This window comes from Cucumis melo, chromosome 10 (genome assembly GCF_025177605.1).
Source record: "Cucumis melo cultivar AY chromosome 10, USDA_Cmelo_AY_1.0, whole genome shotgun sequence".
Lineage (NCBI taxonomy): Eukaryota > Viridiplantae > Streptophyta > Magnoliopsida > Cucurbitales > Cucurbitaceae > Cucumis > Cucumis melo.
Genome location: NC_066866.1, coordinates 14,456,510 through 14,476,611, shown reverse-complemented (window position 1 = coordinate 14,476,611; position 20,102 = coordinate 14,456,510). Strand labels below are relative to the sequence as shown.

Below are 20,102 nucleotides of genomic sequence, written 5' to 3'. Positions count from 1 at the left end.
ACTAATAAGTCCACAATGATCACTTTATTGCATAGAATACAACTGTAAAGACAAACTACGAGTCTTAGGACATAAATTCCTTACAGATTAATCGCGTATCAACTAAGACATTTTACAGATTAATCGCGTATCAACTAAGACACTTTACAGATTAATCGCGTATCCATCGTGGGCCTATGAGCTTTTTTTCGTTTTCAAAATTATTCTATATTGCGTAAATATTTTGCCGATTTATTATGTTTTTTAAAAAACCCCAATAACAATTTATTTTATCTAATAAAGTTGCTACTGTTACAATATGTTTTAAGAATTGCTATATTTTAGTTAATTATCCGTAAAAATGCTTCCTTTTACCTTTTTCTCCTTTTTAAATATCTATATTAAATTAAGGTTTCTGATTCGCACATAAAATGTGCTATTTTACTTGGGTTAATTCAAGGTCTTTCGTATACTTTATGCATTTATATGATGATTAATTTTGTACGTCTGCTAGGAAAAATTAAGCATCAGGGCAAAAACTAAGCTTAATTGAAGCAATTAGAACCCAAAAGAAGAAAACAAGGCAAAAGGAAGGTAAAAATGACTGGATGCCCTTCTACCATAGCACCGCAGTGCTGACGTTATTTGCTTAGTATTCAGGAAGCATAGCGGAATTGTCTAATAGTTTCTAAAACTTGTTTTTGTTTTTAAAATTTAATTAAGAATTCAACTTATTTAGTAAATGAATATCGAAATATTTTAGGTTTCAAAAATTAGTTTGGTGTTTTAAAACATTGGTATAAAATATTTACAAAATATAACAAAATTTCAAATTTCAAATTCTAGCAACATTGTCAATTTTGTTATATTCTTGTCATTTTCAATAATTTCTCAAATATATAACTAAACAGGAAGGAATGCTTATTGATATGAATCAGAGCCTCCATTATTGGAGAACAACGGCAATGGCAACAGACAAATTCTACATAAGTGCAAGATGAAAGATCGGTGAAAAGAGGAGCAGAAAACGATGACAAATTCATGATAATGACTCTATTGCGTATCAATGCTCGCAGTACCTCTACACCTATTAACTCAGAAATGCCAAAATTCCTCTCGGAGATGAGCAACATGGTCTTCATTCTAATCAGCAACATCATTTATAAAACTCTTCATACGTCTCTATTCAAAATGATGGTAAGATAATATGGATTCTATATGTTCAAATCTCATAAAATTGGCATAAGGTGTTTGCAGACCTTGGATGCTTTAGGTTGAGATGTCATTCACTTTTGGAGTGATAGCATATTTCCATGTTGCATGAGCCATGTTATCATAAGTTCTATTTCCAGCTACCTCACTTTCGGGTACGGCCTCAGAAATTTCGTTCAGGTCGTCTTTGTTGAGCCTAACTGTCAACGAACCGATGTTCTCATCCAAATTCTTTATCTTGGTTGTGCCTTGGGACATGAAAGGAAAGAAGTCATAAAAACAGAGGTTATGCCTCGGCAAGGTGTTTCCAGGTCATCGGAGTTTATTAATGCAACTAGTAAAAGATGGATCAAAAGTGCTACGTTTATGAAAAACAATCCAGCCTTGTTCTTCTGTTATAAGGTTGGTAATTAACATTGACCTTTTCTATTTAGTTCTTCAACCTAAAAAAGTTTGAACAGCTGCATCCTCAAATTTGGAGCTATGATTTTATGTAGTCCAAGTGATTAACAAAGTTAATTGGATGATGGTACGACATGTGGTTATTGCACATATGTTAGCTGATTTGACATGTGACATACCAATAGTAGTTATTTATCATTCTAAGCAACTCTTTTAAGATGTGTGTCATTCAATTTTATCATTCTATTCATTTTCCACCATTAGTCTACCGTATCCAATCAAATCAGCAAAAATTTGTTCAGTAAAGATGTCACATTATCATTTAGTTGTTGATGAGATGGACGACATAATATCATAATTTAAAATTCTGGATCTAATTAAAACTTTATAAAGTTACTAGTCACCTGGTATCGGAACAACACCATCGCCTTGCTTGAGAACCCATGCAAGGGCAAGCTGAGCAGGAGAGCATTGGTGTTTTTCAGCAAGCTTCTCTATTTGTGTGTAAAAGTGTTTGTTCTTCTCCAAGTTTTCTTCAACAAATCGAGGATGAGTAGCCTAAGGAATGAACTTTGTAACTTATCTTTATTATGGACCCAACACAAATAAAGATTTCTAATATATACCAACACCAAAGTTGAACTGCCTCTCTAAAGAAACAAACAAACAAGAAATTATATGGACAAACACAACTTTATCAGGAAGTACATGGCATATCATCATGTAAACAGGAAGAAAAAAAAAGAATGAAATATTTACTTTAATTTAGTTAACTGAATTTAAGAACTTAAAAGAAATGTATGTTATGTAGAAAGATAATCTTTGTGAGTATTCCGAACACTTGAAATCAAGGATGAGAAAAGAGGTAAAATTTTCTTGAACTTCAGTGATATTTCATCAATCAATTCACTCGGTAAAGTCAGAGGTGTTAGAATTTATGTTCTCAAACTCGTAGTTTGTAATTCAAAATCGTATTCTAATCAATAAAGTTGTTAGGAAGATTTTGTTAGTAAAATTGAATACTATAATCTAGAATCTAATAAACTAAGGTCTCGAGACTATATTGAGTAAACTCGAATTTTATGTAGAGACATAAGCATGGATCAAATTCGAGTATAAAACCTAAACAGTTTATAGTATATGAATAAAGGGTGGGTGCTTATTCTAGGGACACTATGGATGCACCCTGCTTTGTAGTTAGTACAAACGATGTGATCCTAAATCGTTCATGTAGAGACATGAAAATGTGGACATCCTATGTAATCCTATATAAAGAATTTACCTAAGACTGAACCATGAAATAGTCGCTTTTACGTTATAACGTCGTTTACTATTTAAAACTGGTTATTTCGATTATCAACAACCTGAGTAACTTAGTCTTAATCCTGAGCTAAATATGAATTACTGTTCACATGAGATTATCCTTAGATCTGCATAGGTGAAGGCAGCTCACTAGCACTGGCCCAATAAGTCTTCCTAAGGGGAAGACCGGGTGAATAACTAAGGACATAGAGTGCAAGACAAAATTCACTCCTACCTACTTTAAGGTTAATAGATAGGTTGTTCCTTAAGGACTAAATCCAAGTCTTGAAAAAGGGGTCTTACCCACTCATTGGCCCGAGAGGGATTCGATTTATAGGCTGAACCTTAAACCAATTGTTCAATAGTGGATCGGTGAGACTTAAGGAGCAAAATGTAGTCTCGAGGGTAAAACAGTATTTTGACCCAACTGAGGTAACGAACAATCTGTGGAAGATTAACTTACTGATCATGGTTATATCAGTTAAACGTAAATATATTTATATTAAGGGGAGTACAACTACGAGACTTTAGTAGATGACCCATTAGTTAACGAATGTTGATTAACTTGATCTAAAAGGCTTTAGCCAATTAACCTCGAATCGTTAGGGTATGTTCTCTAATAGAGGTCCCTTTTTATTTATTTAAAAAGAAAGCACCAAAGTTTTATTTTTCCAATCCTTTACAATTCCTAAATTTTCATCTCTTTCACTCAAATCCTTCATCCATCGGGTCCCACACCCGGTTCTATCTGAGAATAGCGGGTTAACATTAGTGGTGGTTCGAGTTCGTGATTGGAGAAGATTTGAGAGATTTAGAAGCTACAAAGGTAATTTCTTGTAAAACCTTACTTCATGTAGTTTATGGTTATGAATGTTAACTAGGTGCAATTAGGGTAATATATCGATTTTTTTCCCCTACGCATGTCTTAATTTCCATCAAGGGGAGATTTATTTGTTTATGATTTTTCAAATCTGATGGATGCTTTTAGATTAAATCAAGTTTTGAAGGATAAAGGGGTCGAATGTGATTCAAGTTTGAGTTTCTTCTAGAAGCAAGGATGCATGGACAATACACCAGAAATCCATTTATCCCGTCAGAAAAATTCAATTAGTTGAAACTTCAAAACCTAAAATCTGCTTCACCGGAGCCAGAGAAGGTGGTTACGCATGAGGTAAATCCAAAGGTCACTATGAACTCGACTGAGTCTATAAAGGTGCAATCAAAGAAGAGTGAGAAAGTTCTTTATTAGACCACCAATAATACATATACTTATGTTAGGAGGGCAGTTTGGGTAATTCACCTAACCAGGGTTAAGTGGTGGTTGGGTGACGTGGGTCATATATATAATATTGTTAACCACTAAATAGTTTAGTTGCAATTATAGTAGAATTGTTCCTTCATGTGGTATCAAAGCTTGCTTAGTTTTACTCAATTGCATATGGTGGGTTATTGTTGGTTGAACTAAAATGGACATATTATGGTTTTAACCTTAAATTAGGTGTAATTTGTAATATTTATTGTAATTGGTCAAGTTTTGTGGCTTAATTATTGTGATTAACGGTTTGTAATTTTTAAGAGTCATTACAGTTGAAAATTAACTCGTAATTGCATCAATTGGGAGAGAGAAAATAAAAAATTTTGATGAAGAAAAAGGACAAACTCGATTACGACCCAATGCGCCCAACCCGACCTGCTTCACTGCGTGTTCTAGGCCTACTCCTCACCCAACTCGGCCCACACACCGTCCACTTCCTTGCCCGACCCACACATGCATGTAGCCTAGAATCCAGATGCTTGCGACCCGAGCACCCGACCCAACCCAGATCCAATCCGATTCTCATCTTCTGCGCTTTTGCCACATGTTTGCTTCGTTCGACCTAGTCTCTGACCTGCACTCGAAGCCCTATATGATGGTTTTAGGCCAGTCTAAGCCCAATAATTGGGTCTTCAGTCGGTCTAACTTGTTTTCTTTGGGCTAGTTTAGTTTTTTGTGGTTTTCAAGCCGGTTCGAGTGGTTCGGGTCAACATTAGGAATATGAGATATTCAGAAGCTAGCATTTGGTCAAGAGTATCATGGTTCAAAGGAAAAGTAATCGATTAACCCTCGGTAAAGGTTATTCTAAACCTTTGAAATATGGTTACAAAACATAATAATGATGGGTACATTTTTAATATTTGCTAAATTAATTGGTTTATAGAGGATTATAGTTTTTCACTAAATATAATATGTTTTAATTATCAGCATGAATAACTCAACAGTACAACTCTTAGCTTCTAAAATACTTAACGACAAGAATTATGCGACTTGGAAATCAAACCTAAATACAATACTAGTCGTAGATTATTTAAGGTTTGTCTTAACTGAGGAACATCCTCAAGCCCCGACCTCAAACACTAACCAAAAAGTTCGAAAAGCATATGATCGATGGGTTAAGATCAACATTTTGATGTTTTGGCAAAGAAACATGAATCCTTAGTTATGGCTAAATGGATTCTTTGAGGAATTTATTGCTCAACCTTCATGGTCCCTCAGACACGACGCAATTATGCACATTTACACCAAACGAATGAAGGAAGGGACCTCTGTTAGAGAATATGTCCTGGACATGATGATGCACTTCAATATTGCTAAAGTAAATGGCAGTCTCATCGATGTGGCAAATCAGATGAGCTTTATTTTACAATCTCTTTCGAATGAAGAAAGGGACCTCTATTAGAGAACATGTCCTAGACATGATGATGCACTTCAATATCACTGAAGTAAATGGTGATCCCATCGACGAGGCAAATCATGTGAGCTTTATTTTACAATCTCTTTCAAAGAGTTTTATACCGTTTTAAATGAACGCATCTCTGGATAAAATAGAGTTCACTCTAACTACCCTTCTAAATGAGCTCCAACGATTCCAAAACTTTACCATAGGTAAGGGAAAAGAAGTGGAAGCAAATGTTGCTACAACAGAGAAAGAGTTTATAAGAGAATCGTCCTCTAAAACTAAAGTTGGGCCTTCATAAATTGAGAAAAAAAGGAAAGTGAAAGACTCCTAAAAATAGTAAGGGAAAGAAAGTTGTGAAATGTAATTTTACCACTGCAACCAGAATGAACATTGGTTGAAAAACTACTCAAATTAAAGTACCTTGCTGAGAAGAAAGCACAAGAAAAAAATGATTTACTAGCTATTGAAACTTGCTTAGTAGAATATGATACTTCAACCTGAATACTAGATTAAGGAGCCACTATTTACTGATCATGGTTATATCATATGGGCACAAAATATATCTATAGTGAGGAGAGTGCAACTACGAAACTTTAGTGGAATTACCCGTTAGTTAACGAATGTTGATTAGCTCGGTCTAAAAGGGTTTAGTCAGTTAATCTCAGATCATTAGAATCCATGATCTATAGGTCTATTAGGTTCCCCTGCTAGCTCATATGGAATTAATCTAGAACAATATATTAGAATAATTTGAATTGTTTAAATTAAGTAAAGAGAGAGAAATCGGGGAATATATATGATATAGCCGTCAATTATCAATTTGAGATAGAACTTTATATTTAAATGTGATTTAAATATTAAAAATATGAAGACATTCGAAAGTGATAGAAATGATCAAAGTTGTCAAAAGTCAAAATGTTGATTTTTAACTTTGAAAAGTCAAACATTGATCGACTTTATAGTCAAGACGAGCAAAATGGTAAAAAGTCAACATGTTTAGTTGACTTGAAAGTCAATGTTTGACTTTAACTTGAAGGGTCAAATGACCATATTACCCTTGGACTAAAGTTAGTGAAAAAATCCAACATTTTGTTAGATAGTTCTACTAACATTTAGTGGAATAAGTGGCTACATGAGATGTAAAGGCGTAACCCATTAAGTTCTACAAATGGTTAGTGGAATGTTATGTGTTGAGATTTTATGAACAAATTACATGCATTTTTTCATGTAATTTGCTTATAAATATGTTCTTTTTTCAAATTGTTAAAAAACTTTTGCTATTTTTGTAATTTGAAATTACAAATTTCTCTCAACAAATTAATTCTCTCCTTAATCTCAACCCTAAATTTCTACCTCCAAATTTTATCTCTCTCTCAATTTCTTCCAGTTTACGGGTCCCATAACCCAGTTCTAAGTCCAAAGAATAGCGGGTAAACTCTAATGGTAGTCTGGGGTTCGAGTTCGTGAGGACATTTCGAGGATCAGGAAGCTACGAAGGTAAGTTTTCTTTTAAACCCTAATTTCATTTAATTAGGGTACTCTTGCTATGTTAATTTCTAAATAGTTTAGATACTTTTAGAGTAAAATTTGATCTTAGGTCTCGTATTTCATTAGATAGATAGATAGATAGATAGATATAGATATATACTTTTGTAATGTTTTGAGCCTTAAGCTTTTTGGATGATAATCACATTGCTAATGGAGAGTTCCTTCCTCTCGAAATGAGATAAATTGCATTTTTTTTTGTTTATTAAGTAAAGAATCAAACTCTCAGTGGAGAACTTTCACAATTGGTATCACAATATTCATCCAGATTCAGTTTAGGAATATGCCGCCGAAGAAATAAGAAGAGCGACCAAAAGATGCCAACCAGACCGTAAACAATGTTCGAAAGAAAACGAAAGTGACTATGAAGGAACTTACCAATAAAGTTAATCTGATGATGCAACAAATGGAAGAGCAACAGAAGGTGACGGCAAAAAATGAAAAGAGTATAGAGTTGATGTTCCATAATTTGGAAGACTAGAGAAGTGTAGCCAAAGAGACCCCAAAGTCATCTCTTCTCTATCTTGAGGAATTTTCACTTAGAGCATGGATGACAGAATGACACCTGAAGCAGAAGGACCCTGAAGGTATTGGGGATTTTTTGGAGGGTACAAAAAATCGTGAAGGAGGTGGCCAACGCACAAGAGCAAATGAAGGATAAACCGATCAAAGCAACTTCAAGAAGGTCAACATGTCCATGTTTAAAGGAAATCATCCTGATTCATGGTTATTCTAAGCGGAGAGGTATTTTAGGATTTATCAACTCTCGGATTCTAAAAAGGTGACAGTGGCATTAATTAGTTTCTCTAGTGCAACCTTACATTGGTATAGATGGGTAGACAACCGCGAACCCTTCGAGGATTGGAAGGACCTAAAGTATCAACTGCTTGATAGATTCCGACCAACACAAGAGAGAACTCTCCATGCTCGTTTCTTAATCATTAAGCAAGAGTCCACTGTAGCTGACTTCGGTGAGTGATTTAAGGCTTTATCAACACTCTTGCCTCACTTGTCTGACGAGATACTCGAGAGCACTTTCCTAAATGGGATAGACCTGAAGATTAGGGCGGAAGTGGTGTGTTATGAACTAGTGGGTTTGGCTTAGATAATGCAGGCAGCCCAGAGGGTAAAAGATAAAAGGACCAAGCCAAAACCCTTACCAACCATTCCAGCCCATCAACACCTACCAAGAAACTCAAAATGTCACACCAGTCAAGGCCATTGAGGTGGTGTCTGTTTGTTCAATACTCTACCAAACACGCCTATTACCCTGTGTGGAAAGACGTTCCTAGTAAACTTCTTTCGGATACCGAGTTACAAGCAAAAACAACAAAGGTTTGTGTTATTGATGTGACAAAAAATACATTGCCTATTGCAAGAGTAAGGAGTTGTGATTACTTATGGTGGACGATGAGATGTGGAGAGAAGAGGACGAAATGGGTGATGTTTCCTTATCGACACAGGAGGAAGTTACGGAAGTGATAGAGTTATTTCTCAATATAGTGGTGGGAATCTCTAACCCAGGCACCTTGAGGGTAAGAGGGAAGACCGAGACAAAGAATGTGGTGGTTCTATTTGACTGTGGGGCCACCCAAAACTTTATAACGCCCCGTGTAATAGAAAAATTAAAGTTTTCGCTAACGAATACAACGAACTATGGCGTGATCATGGGAACGAGAACAAAAATTTCCAATAAAGGAATTTGCAAGAATGCAGTGGTGGCCTTGGAAGCTATCACTATAAATGAAGATTTCTTACCATTGGAATTGGGAGGAATCAAATTGATCATAGGCAAACATTAGTTGTGACAGAAGTTGATCGTAAGAATTTGACTATGACAATCAACGCCTTGCATTCTTAAGGAAGGGTTAGATTCTTTGGTGCAGCCACTTGACACTACTAAGGAAGTCGATCAATCATTGGGGAAGTCAAGCATTAATTCCTTCCTCTAAAAGACATAATTAATGCTTATACAGTTGTAAAGCGCATTAAGACATGAAGTATCAACAATCCATTCATTTTTGGAGGGAACATTAAAGTGAAAATCGAAAGGGTGCTTTTAAAGAAGAAATAGAGTTTTTCGGTTGCTCCTTTATTGCCCACCTAGAACCCTAGAGACATTTAACCTCACTCCTTTGATTTGGTCCAATCGGCCAAATGTCAGAATTCTGCCACTGCATGTTCTATGTTTAGAAGGTTGTCTCTCCTGCTTCTTGAGAGTCGGTTGTCCCTTCTGCAAAGGTTGAGTTAGTGCCCATTGTAGCTTATTCTAAAAAAGCCTCAAGCCTATCCTCATCATCTGTGCATTTAACATCTTCAATCAGATCTAGTGTAAGAGGTAATTCTAAAAAGCATACAAAATCAAAGATACCCTTGCTTCCCTTTAAGACGTTCCCCAAGCATTTTGTTAGGAGGCCAAAAAATCTCTTAAAAAAGGCTCTCGTAAAGACAAAGATGTTGTCAAACTAAAATCCTCAAAATTCAAGGCCACTCAAAATTCTAAACTTTTAAAGGTAAAAGATACTCGAGGCCAAGTTGTGTCTTCGTTCAGAATTAAAAAAAAAAAAAAAAAGCACCTTAAGGGCAGATGGATTTTATATCAAAACCTTTATTCTTTCGAGCTTCATTGTACATTGATTCAAGTTCCTTCTCTTTCAAACAGATCAGACCCTCAGAGATCCTGCCAACCACATTTTAAATATTCTGTTTTTTACTTACCTTCCTAAAAAATAGAAGTTTTTAGAGGCTCCTCTTGCCAAACTCTAGGCCTTCCATCCAAAAAGAATTATGATTCAGATTTTGACTCTCCTTTTAGTCTGAACAGTGTCTAAGATGATCATTTGAAAAAGTTAAATGATTTGGAGGATCATTCTTTGAAGGAACCCTTAGAAACTGATCTCAATGATCTGTTTCAGAATGGACAGGATTTGAATGTTGGAAATCAAACCTCCGAAAACCCCTCTCATTCTAAGTTTCTCGAAACTCCAACCCATTTAAAGTTGATAGTAGAAAAAGCCAAACTAGTTTTCATTTAAGATCTGATTTTAGTCATTTTTTGTTTAGATAATCAGCTTCTTTGTGAAGGTTGCGGATAAATGATTTTAGTCATTTAAAGTTGATAGTAGAAAAAGTCAAACTAGTTTGAAGGTTGCGGATAAAGAGTTTGGGATTCAAGTCTCCTGAACACTTAATTTAGAACTTGTTATTCCCCATATTCGTTGAAGAAGTTGGGCTCAAGAATTGTTTCCAGCCGATTGAACAATTAATATTTCTAGCAATTCTTGGTTTTCGCCTTAGTGAAAATTCAATAAGGGTGGTTGTTGTTCTCTTGGTGTTCCCTCTTCACTCATCTCGAAGCTTATTGTTGGCAACATAATTTAGTTTTCGGCATTTCTGTTGAGTTGTTTGTTTGTTTCATCTTTTCTCGTCGAGCGCAAGAATGGTTTCCTTCATTTTTGTCTCCCATTGGTGTTCCATTTTCATTCTTTTCGAAGCTATTAGTGTGTAATTCTTCCATAGAATTTGGCTTTTTATTGAAAAAGCATTATTTTTCTTGGTTGTTCTTTCACCTTTTTTGTTTGAGTTATTGAGGATTTTAGCTGGTTTATATCGTTATTTTGATTGTCCTTCTAGTCATTTTTCTTCTTATTGGTCATAGTATATTACTCTCGTACTTTGAGCATTAGCCCCATTTCTCGTCACTAATAAAGGAGCTCATTTCTGTTTCAAAAATAAACTTAAGAAAGGTTTTATATAATCCCAAAGAAGTACGCACATGTTTGAGAGGGATTTTAAAGTTGTCATAATCACTTGTCACTTTTCAAATCACTTTAAAGCACGCTTTTAATTAATCAAAATTAATTTTGTATTAAATTTTACACTTATAAATGCAATTTTCATTTCAAATTAGTTACAAACATTTTAAAAAAGACAAGTGATTTTAGCTATTTAGAATCAGTCCCAAACATGTTCTACATGAGAGGACACCCCCTCCTGAGAGTTAACAAGGATGATATTCTTCGTCATTTTTCCTTTCCTTGAGAGAGACTTTTATATACTCTTGAAACTCCCTACTGATTTCTTTGAGAGTTAACTAGGATTTGATATTTACTTTAGAGTTCAGACTGATTTTATTCAAAGACTATTAGACTTAACTAAAGAGAGATAAAGAGATAATGGTCCAGAACAGATTGATACCAAGTGACTACCAACAGGTAAATTTTCCACAACTGCTTTACCAGCAAAGAAGCCTCGACCGAGAGGGCTGTAAGGAACAATGCCAATGCCTAGCTCTCTGCAAAACAATCACATGCCAATATTGTCTTATTTAGCAAAGGAAAAGTATGACAGCTTAAACATAGACATAAAAAGGAGCAAATCAAACAATGTAACAAGACAAAAGCCAATCATTTAAGAAGTAAAGAAACTCTGGCTCCCTGCTCCTCGAACAAATTCAGTTGCCAATATGTGAAAATGATCAATGATCAAAATACAAATCCAAAATTGGATAATTCATTGTACCCTAGAAAGGTTGTCCATAACTCAAGTGCTTCCTTAATCTAAGTGCACAAATGACAGGAAATCTGTTACATAACTTGAACTTCTTATTTTAACTAAGGTGTTGAGGAGTCTTTCTCCTTGCAATGCTGCTCATGTACCACCCTCACTAATGTCTAGGAGTCCTCATTCATCCTAAGGACAACTCTGACATTAAGTTAAAACCCAGGAACTTGAACCCTAGATCTTGGAAGGTAATACTAAATATCCCAATACAAACATCAAAATCCCTTGCTATTTGCATACCCCACAGGTTTAGGACGACTTTAAGATTTGAAGAACAATTGAACGAACTGTTACCTACTGCCAAATCTGATAAAGCCAAATTGTGGTCATTTTAACCTCCTGTTTTTTGTACTTTGAACATTAGATTATATTGAAAATAATGACAACACACAAGTTTACATGAAAACCCTAATACAGGAAGAAAAACTACGGTACAAGTTTCCTTTTTATTTTCTCATATCGCAAATAATACAAAGGGGAAGATTAATAGTCAAACATGAACCTAAAGGAAAGAATAAATGGAGTTACATAAAATACAAAAGAATCCTTGGGCTTTCAACACACAAGCCCACTAGTTCCGACATACTCTTTCCATATAAATGGACTATTTTCATTTTATCAATGGACTCTTTTCATTTCGTCAATGAGAGGCCTTAATTTGAACTGTAGTTCCTAATTTTGAATTCAATATATCAGTTGTAGGGAAAATCTGGGTTTAAAATGTCAAACAGTACCTGCAAAGAGGAACAATCTCCTCTTCGATGTCACGAGTCCAGATGGACCATTCCATCTGTAGAGCTGTAATAGGATGAACTGCATGCGCCCTCTTTATGGTGTCTGGGCTAGCTTCAGATAAACCTATATATTTGATCTTTCCCTCCTCCACAAGTTTTTTCAGTTCACTCATCTACAAATCAAGAACATATATCTCAAAGTTAATCTACTGGTACTAGTTAGTGTTATCACTAATACAAAAAGGAACAAGAAATTGGTGTACGACAACAAAGAGGGGATATGAGTAGGGTTTATTTACAGTTTCTTCTATAGATGTAGATGTATCAGTGCGATGTTGATAATAGAGATCAATGTAATCTATATCAAGTCGTTTCAAGCTAGCCTCACAACATGACCGCACATACTCTGGGGTTCCATTCACTGTCATTGAACTTCCAATCCTTGTAATTCCAAACTTAGTGGCAATCTGAACCTTTTCTCTTGGTAACCGTTTCAGTGCCTGAAAGATGAAAAAATAGTAAAAAAGAAAATGAAAAGACAGGTCAATGAAAAGTATGTCTAAACAGGTATTTCACTGAGGATTCTAAACAGTGCAAAAAAAAAAAAAAAAAAAAAAAAAAAAAAAAAAAAAAAGGAAAACAAACAGTGCAATCAAGCAGTCATAAGAAATTTAATCTTGAAAAAAACTTGAGATTAAACTTGTTAAGAAAGTGCTTTAGGATTGAAACATGCTCATGTGTGTTTATCTTTGTTAAGTTAATTTAGTCCAAGTTTGTTCCTATTTCTTAGGAATTAGTCATTCATGATTTGTAATCATGGAGAAAGTCTAGGGTCATGTTGATTAGTGGAGAAAGTTTAGGGTCATGATGTTATTGGAGAAAGTTTAGGGTCATGATGTTAGTGGGTAGTTATTTTTAAGACTTTAAATACTGTATTTTTCTTTGAATGTAATTGAAATGAATTTGTCTTCAATTTGCCATTGCAATATTTATTTTTACTCTAGAAAATAACAATTGGTATCAGAGCTCTCTTCTTAAGGGATCCGTGAGTGTGAGTTGTTGTGTCATGGACGCCATAACAAGTTCTAGTTTCACTTCAATTTCTCCATTGATATTTGATGGAGACAACTACCAAGTTTGGGCAGTTCGTATGGAAGCTTATATGGAAGCTTTGGATATTTGGGAAGCAGTGGAAGAGGATTATGAAATTATTGCTCTTCCAGACAATCCTACCATGGCACAAATCAAAGCGCAAAAGGAGAAGAAGACAAAGAAATCCAAGGCAAAGGCATGTCTGTTTGCTGCAGTCTCATCTACTATTTTCACTAGAATTATGACTCTGAGATCAGCATATGAGATATGGAATTATCTCAAGTCAGAATATGAGGGAGATGAAAGAATCAAAGGAATGCGTGTGCTAAACTTGATTCGAGAATTCGAGTTGCAGAAGATGAAGGAAACAGAATCAATTAAAGAGTATTCTGTTAGGTTATTGGACATTGCAAACCAAATCAGATTACTTGGTTCTGTGTTCAAGGACTCAAGAATTGTAGAAAAAATTCTTGTATCAGTGCCTGAAAAATTTGAGGCATCTATTTCTGCCTTAGAAAATACCAAAGATTTGACTCAAATCACTCTTGCAGAGATACTCAATGCTTTGCAAGCGCAGGAACAAAGAAGAGCCATGAGGCAAGAAGGTGCTGTTGAAGGAGCCTTGCCAGCGAAGCATCATGAGAACGTTAGGAACAATAAGAAGAAGAGGTTCAAGAAGAATCAAATTTCTACTAGAGAATCTTCAACTTACAACAAAGCAGGAGTCAAGAAGGGATCCTATCCTCCCTGTTCACATTGCAATAAACAGGGTCATCCTCCTTTTAAATGCTGGAGGAGACAAAACGCCAAGTGCACCAAATGTAACCAAATGGGGCATGAAGCTGTAATTTGCAGGAACAATAATCAACAACAAGGTGTAGAGGCCAAAATTGCTTATCAGGAGGAGGAGGAGGAGGATCAATTGTTTGTGGCAATATGCTTCTTGGGTGGTGAGTCAAATGAAAGCTGGCTGATTGACAGTGGATGTACCAACCATATGACTCATGACAAGGAGTTGTTTAAAGATCTGAAGCCAACAAATATCACCAAAGTCAGAATTGGCAATGGAGACTACATCTCAGTCAAAGGAAAAGGGACAATTGCGATTGCCAGTTGTAAAGGTACAAAACATATACAAGATGTTCTTTTTGTACCTGACATTAACCAAAATTTGTTGAGTGTGGGTCAACTTATTGAAAAAGGTTTTAAAGTTACTTTTGAAAATGAATATTGCTTGATTAAGGATGCAGCAAATCAAGATATTTTCAAAGTAAAAATGAAAGGAAAAAGTTTTTCACTTAATCCTTTAGAGGAGGAGCAATCTGTTTTTGCTCTCAAAGAAGATGAAACACAGCTTTGGCACAAAAGAGTCGGTCACTATCATCATCAAGGGCTGCTACAACTAACGGAGTTGGCACTTGATTTTCCCAAGCTTAGTGAAGAAATCTCAAGCTGCAAAGCGTGTCATTTTGGAAAGCAAAATAGGAAGTCATTTCCCAAGTCATCTTGGAGAGCCACTCAAAAATTGCAGCTCATTCACACAGATGTTGCAGGTCCTCAGAGAACACCTTCTTTAAAAGGCAGTCTCTATTATATTGCTTTTATTGATGACTTCACCAGAATGTGCTGGATTTTTTTCTTGAAGTTTAAATCAGAGGTTGCTCATGTCTTTTGGAAGTTCAAGACAAGAGTTGAAAATGAAAGTGGTTGCAAAATTCAAATGGTAAGGTCTGACAATGGGAAGGAGTATGTTTCGGCAGAATTTGACAAGTTTTGTGAAGATTCAGGCATAAAACATCAACTTACAGCTCCTTACACTCCTCAACAAAATGGAGTTAGTGAGAGGAGAAATAGATACATCATGGAGATGACAAGATGCATGCTGCATGAAAAGAGTTTGCCAAAGAAGTTTTGGGCAGAGGCAGCAAATACAGCTGTATTTCTTCAAAATAGGCTTCCCACAAAAGCATTGAAGGAAAAGACACCATTTGAGGCATGGTATGGGTACAAACCATCATTGAAATTTCTCAAAGTATTTGGTTGTTTGTGTTTCACTCATGTTCCACAGAGCAAGCGTGACAAACTTGATAGGAGAGCTTCACCGGGTGTCTTTATAGGCTATAGTTCTATCAGCAAAGCCTATAAAAATTTCCAGCCACAAACTGGAAAGATTGTCGTGAGCAGGGATGTTCACTTCGAGGAAGATGAAGAGTGGAACTTTGATGATGCAGAAAAGAAAGGTCAGACCTTGGAAAAGATGAAATTCAAGTTTTTTGATTCAAGCATTGAAGAGGAAGATGACAGGCAGAATGAAATAGTAGATGATGCTTCCGTGAGAGGAACAAGGTTGCTTTCTGATATTTATGAAAGGTGCAATGTTGCTGTGTGTGAACCTGCAAACTATGCAGAAGCAAAGAAAGATCAAAGGTGGATAGCTGCAATGGAGGAGGAGTTGTCAATGATAGAGAAGAACAAAACTTGGATCCTTGTTGACAGACCTCAAGATAGGAAGGTAATTGGAGTTAAATGGGTGTTTAGAACCAAGCTTAATGCTGATGGCTCGATTAGCAAGCACAAAGCCAGGCTTGTGGTTAAAGGGTATGCTCAAATCTTTGGTGTTGATTACTCTGATACTTTTGCTCTTGTTGCTAGAATGGACACAATCAGGTTACTATTTGCAATAGCTGCACAAAAGGGGTGGAAATTGTATCAGTTGGATGTCAAATCAGCTTTTTTGAATGGTGTCTTACAAGAAGAAATTTATGTTGAGCAGCCCGAAGGATGTGAGAAGCAAGGTGAAAGAAATAAAGTCTATCTTCTCAAGAAGGCTCTTTATGGTTTAAAACAAGCTCCAAGAGCTTGGTATAGCAAAATTGATGAACATTTACTGAGCTTGGGATTTTTGAAAAGTCTATCAGAATCAACCTTATATGTTAAGCACAATGGTACTAACATTCTTATTGTTTCACTGTATGTTGATGACCTACTGGTTACAGGAAACAATGCAGATCATATTCAAAATTTCAAATGGGAGATGATGAAGATGTTTGAAATGACAAATCTCGGGCTCATGTCCTACTTCCTTGGCATAGAGATCAAGCAAGGGCAAGGTGAAGTTTTCATTTGTCAGAAAAAATATGCAAAGGAAATACTAAAGAAGTTTAAGATGGATGAGTGTAAGGCTGTAAGCACTCCAATGAATCAAAAAGAGAAGTTGTGCAAAGAAGATGGTGCTGACAAAGTTGATGAAGGATATTTTAGGAGTTTAATTGGTTGCTTGATGTATCTCACAGCAACAAGACCTGATATTTTGAATGTTGTGAGTATTTTGTCTCGTTTCATGCATTGTGCAAGTGAATTACATCTTAAGGCAGCAAAAAGAGTGATACGATATGTCAAAGGCACAAGTGATTTTGGTGTTAAAAGTTCACTAGGGGCAAGGAGTTCAAACTGATTGGTTTTTCTGATAGTGATTGGGGAGGTTCCATTGATGATATGAGAAGCACTTTAGGTTACTGTTTTACTCTTAGCTCTGGTGTTTTCTCTTGGAGCTCGAAAAAGCAAGAGATTGTAGCCCAATCCACTGCTGAAGCACAATTTATTGCTGCAACAGCTACTGTCAATCAAGCTTTATGGCTGAGGAAAATTTTACTTGACCTTGATCTGGAGCAGAAGAAAAGCACGGAGATTCTTGTTGATAACAAAGCGGCTATTGCTATTTCTCATAATCCTGTGTTTTATAAGAAGACTAAACATTTTAACATCAAGTTATTTTTTTTAAGGGAAGTGCAGAAAAGTGGAGAGGTGATTCTTGTCTACTGCAAAACAGAAGATCAAGTTGCAGACATATTAACTAAACCGTTGCCTACTTGCAAGTTCGAGTTTCTAAGGTCAAAACTTGGTGTTTGCAACTCCTAAAGCAAGGAGGAGTGTTAAGAAAGTGCTTTAGGATTGAAACATTCATGATTTGTAATCATGGAGAAAGTCTAGGGTCATGTTGATTAGTGGAGAAAGTTTAGGGTCATGATGTTAGTGGAGAAAGTTTAGGGTCATGATGTTAGTGGGTAGTTATTTCTAAGACTTTAAATATTGTATTTTTCTTTGAATGTAATTGAAATGAATTTGTCTTCAATTTGCCATTGCAATATTTATTTTTACTCTAGAAAATAACAAAACTCAAACTTGGAATTAGTTCTGCATTCTGTTTGCTATAATTTCCAAAGCAGAGGTGAGTACCTTCCCAACCAGGATTTCATTGGAGTGGGGTCCATATACATCAGCTGTATCAAAAAAAGTGATTCCCCTATTGAAAGCCTCCTTTAGTATTGAGATACCATCTTCATCAGATACACAGGAATTGTAGACTCCAGTCAAGCCCATACATCCAAATCCCAATTTTGAGACCTGTGTATTATATTATTCGAATATAAGATTTGTAACTAATGAGGTGAAACCAAAGATTAGGAAAGCTCAATGCCAAAAAGCCTCTCAAATACTTTTACATATCTTCATTTCTCAAATGAAAAAGAAAGCCTCCTTTTAAAAAAGAGTATTAATAACCTTTTAAGTCTTCCTCGAAACAATTATTTTCTAGTTTTTTCACTGTACAACTTTTCCACCCAATTTGCTCAAATGACAGAACATTTTTATGTACTCTTTCTCATGATGTATCGCACTGATATTTAATCAAATGCCTGTTGATAGACATTGAGAAGTGACAAAAGGGAACTTGCAATAGAAAAGATAGTCCAAAGTTAATTATGGGAGAAAAAAATGAATCAGTACATTATGTTTAAAAGTTGTCTGTAAATAAAAAAAAAAAAAAACCAATTAAATTACTTATTAAGTTACCATATATTGTTTCAATCCAACTCGAAGGGCGTTTTCTTTTGACAGTCAACTCCAGTTTCAACAAAAAGGGTGGGGGGAAAAGAGGGGGGATCTACAAGAGACATATGAGTTATACCTCAAGTCCCTGACTTCCAAGTTGCACCCTGGGAATTTGGACTCCATGCCCCTCTGCCATTGTTTTCTCTCTAAATCTTGTAAGCAGAAAGTTGGCGGATCCTTTTTTTAGTCCGTTTAACCAATCCTCAAATGTGAGCGTTTATCTGTGTGTCTGTGTATATACAGGACTAAAATGTTGTTGGAGAATAGTAGCAGTGGAAATATCACGTGAGGAATGAACAAAAGGATATCCATCATTGCTTACATCACAGTTTCCCACTTTAAATTGAATATAAAACATTTGTTTGTTTTGAACATTTTCGTCATTGATTACGCATTTTTACCTCCTTTTCCTTTAATTGAGTACGCCCATTTAAACATTTTCGTTATTTTGACCCTTGAGTTGGACTGGGGTAGCTTTTAGAACCAACCCGTTGTAAATTTCTGGACTCATACAACCTGTGTAAAAGAATAAACCCAACCGGATTATGAGACATTTGGGTTGGATTCCTTTGAGTTGTTCTCAGTAAATTATTATTTTATTTAGAAAAAGTGAATTGTTAATATCTAGGAGATGTACAGAACAATTTCGAAAACGAAAAAAACTCTCAGACTCATAATGGAAAATACCAAAAATGTTTCATCAACCACGTCGTCAACAACGCACGTAACTATTGTTTGGTACACGATCGTTTAGATTTTGTGGTTTAGATTTGGCTTCAATCTAAATGATTTGTTTTTTCAATTTCTATCGTTTAATTTGATTACACGGTCGTTTAGATTTGATCATACGATCGTTTATATTTGGTGGTTTAGATTTGGCTACACGATTTTTTTTTTCAAAATTTGATACACGATCATTTAAATTTGTTTACACGATCGTTCATATTTTGTTTTTTAATTCTTTCGATACACGATCGTTTAGATTTATTTAGATTTGGTTACTCGAATCTAAACTATTTTTTCATGATTCTTTATACAGATCTTTTAGATTTTGTTACTTTAATCTAAATGACGTAAAAACAAGGAAATTAATAAGAAAGAAGATAGAAATCGTAGCGAAAAATAAAGAAGAGAGAGAAAAAATGATAGAAAAAAATTGTAGCAAAGAGGAGAAGAAAGACAGAAATGCAAACCTGTAATATTTAAAAAATGGTCAAATCTGTGAGCTTTGTTACACGTGTCATAAATATTCTAGTAGTTTGTTACATTTATGAAAATTTACCAATTTAAAACATTATTTATTTATTTATTGTCCAACATAGAGTTAAGTGCAGTAAAATCGTAACTCAAATTTAAATGAAAATTTATGTTTCAAAGACATAAAACAAAATAAAATATAAATAAATTTTCTTATGGTAAATTTTCATAAATATAACAAACTACTAAAATATTTATAGTTGTGTAACAAAACCCATAAAGTTAGCCATTTTTTAAATATTTCAGTTTTTTTCTTTCATCTTTTTTCTCATTTTCGTTGATTTTTTTTCTATCGTCTTTCTTATTTTCTTCTTTCATTTTTTCCACTGCAATTTCTTTTCATCACCTTTCTTTTCCTCTTCTTTATTTTTTACGTCGTTTCGATTTGGTATTTCTTTCTATCATCTTT

At 35.1% G+C, this 20,102-nt stretch overlaps 1 protein-coding gene across 1 annotated transcript; it reads right to left on the bottom strand.

The window, feature by feature from the left end:
• Nucleotides 1-879: 879 nt before the first annotated feature.
• On the bottom strand, nucleotides 880-18,685 carry LOC103499096 (probable aldo-keto reductase 1). Its single transcript, XM_008461990.3, has 7 exons — nucleotides 18,513-18,685; nucleotides 17,783-17,950; nucleotides 12,754-12,954; nucleotides 12,455-12,627; nucleotides 11,355-11,451; nucleotides 1,998-2,151; nucleotides 880-1,439 (listed from the first exon to the last, which is right to left on the bottom strand). Exons 1-7 carry the CDS (start codon nucleotides 18,570-18,572, stop codon nucleotides 1,249-1,251), a joined length of 1,044 nt encoding a protein of 347 aa, XP_008460212.1. The 5' UTR covers nucleotides 18,573-18,685; the 3' UTR covers nucleotides 880-1,248.
• Nucleotides 18,686-20,102: the final 1,417 nt, after the last annotated feature.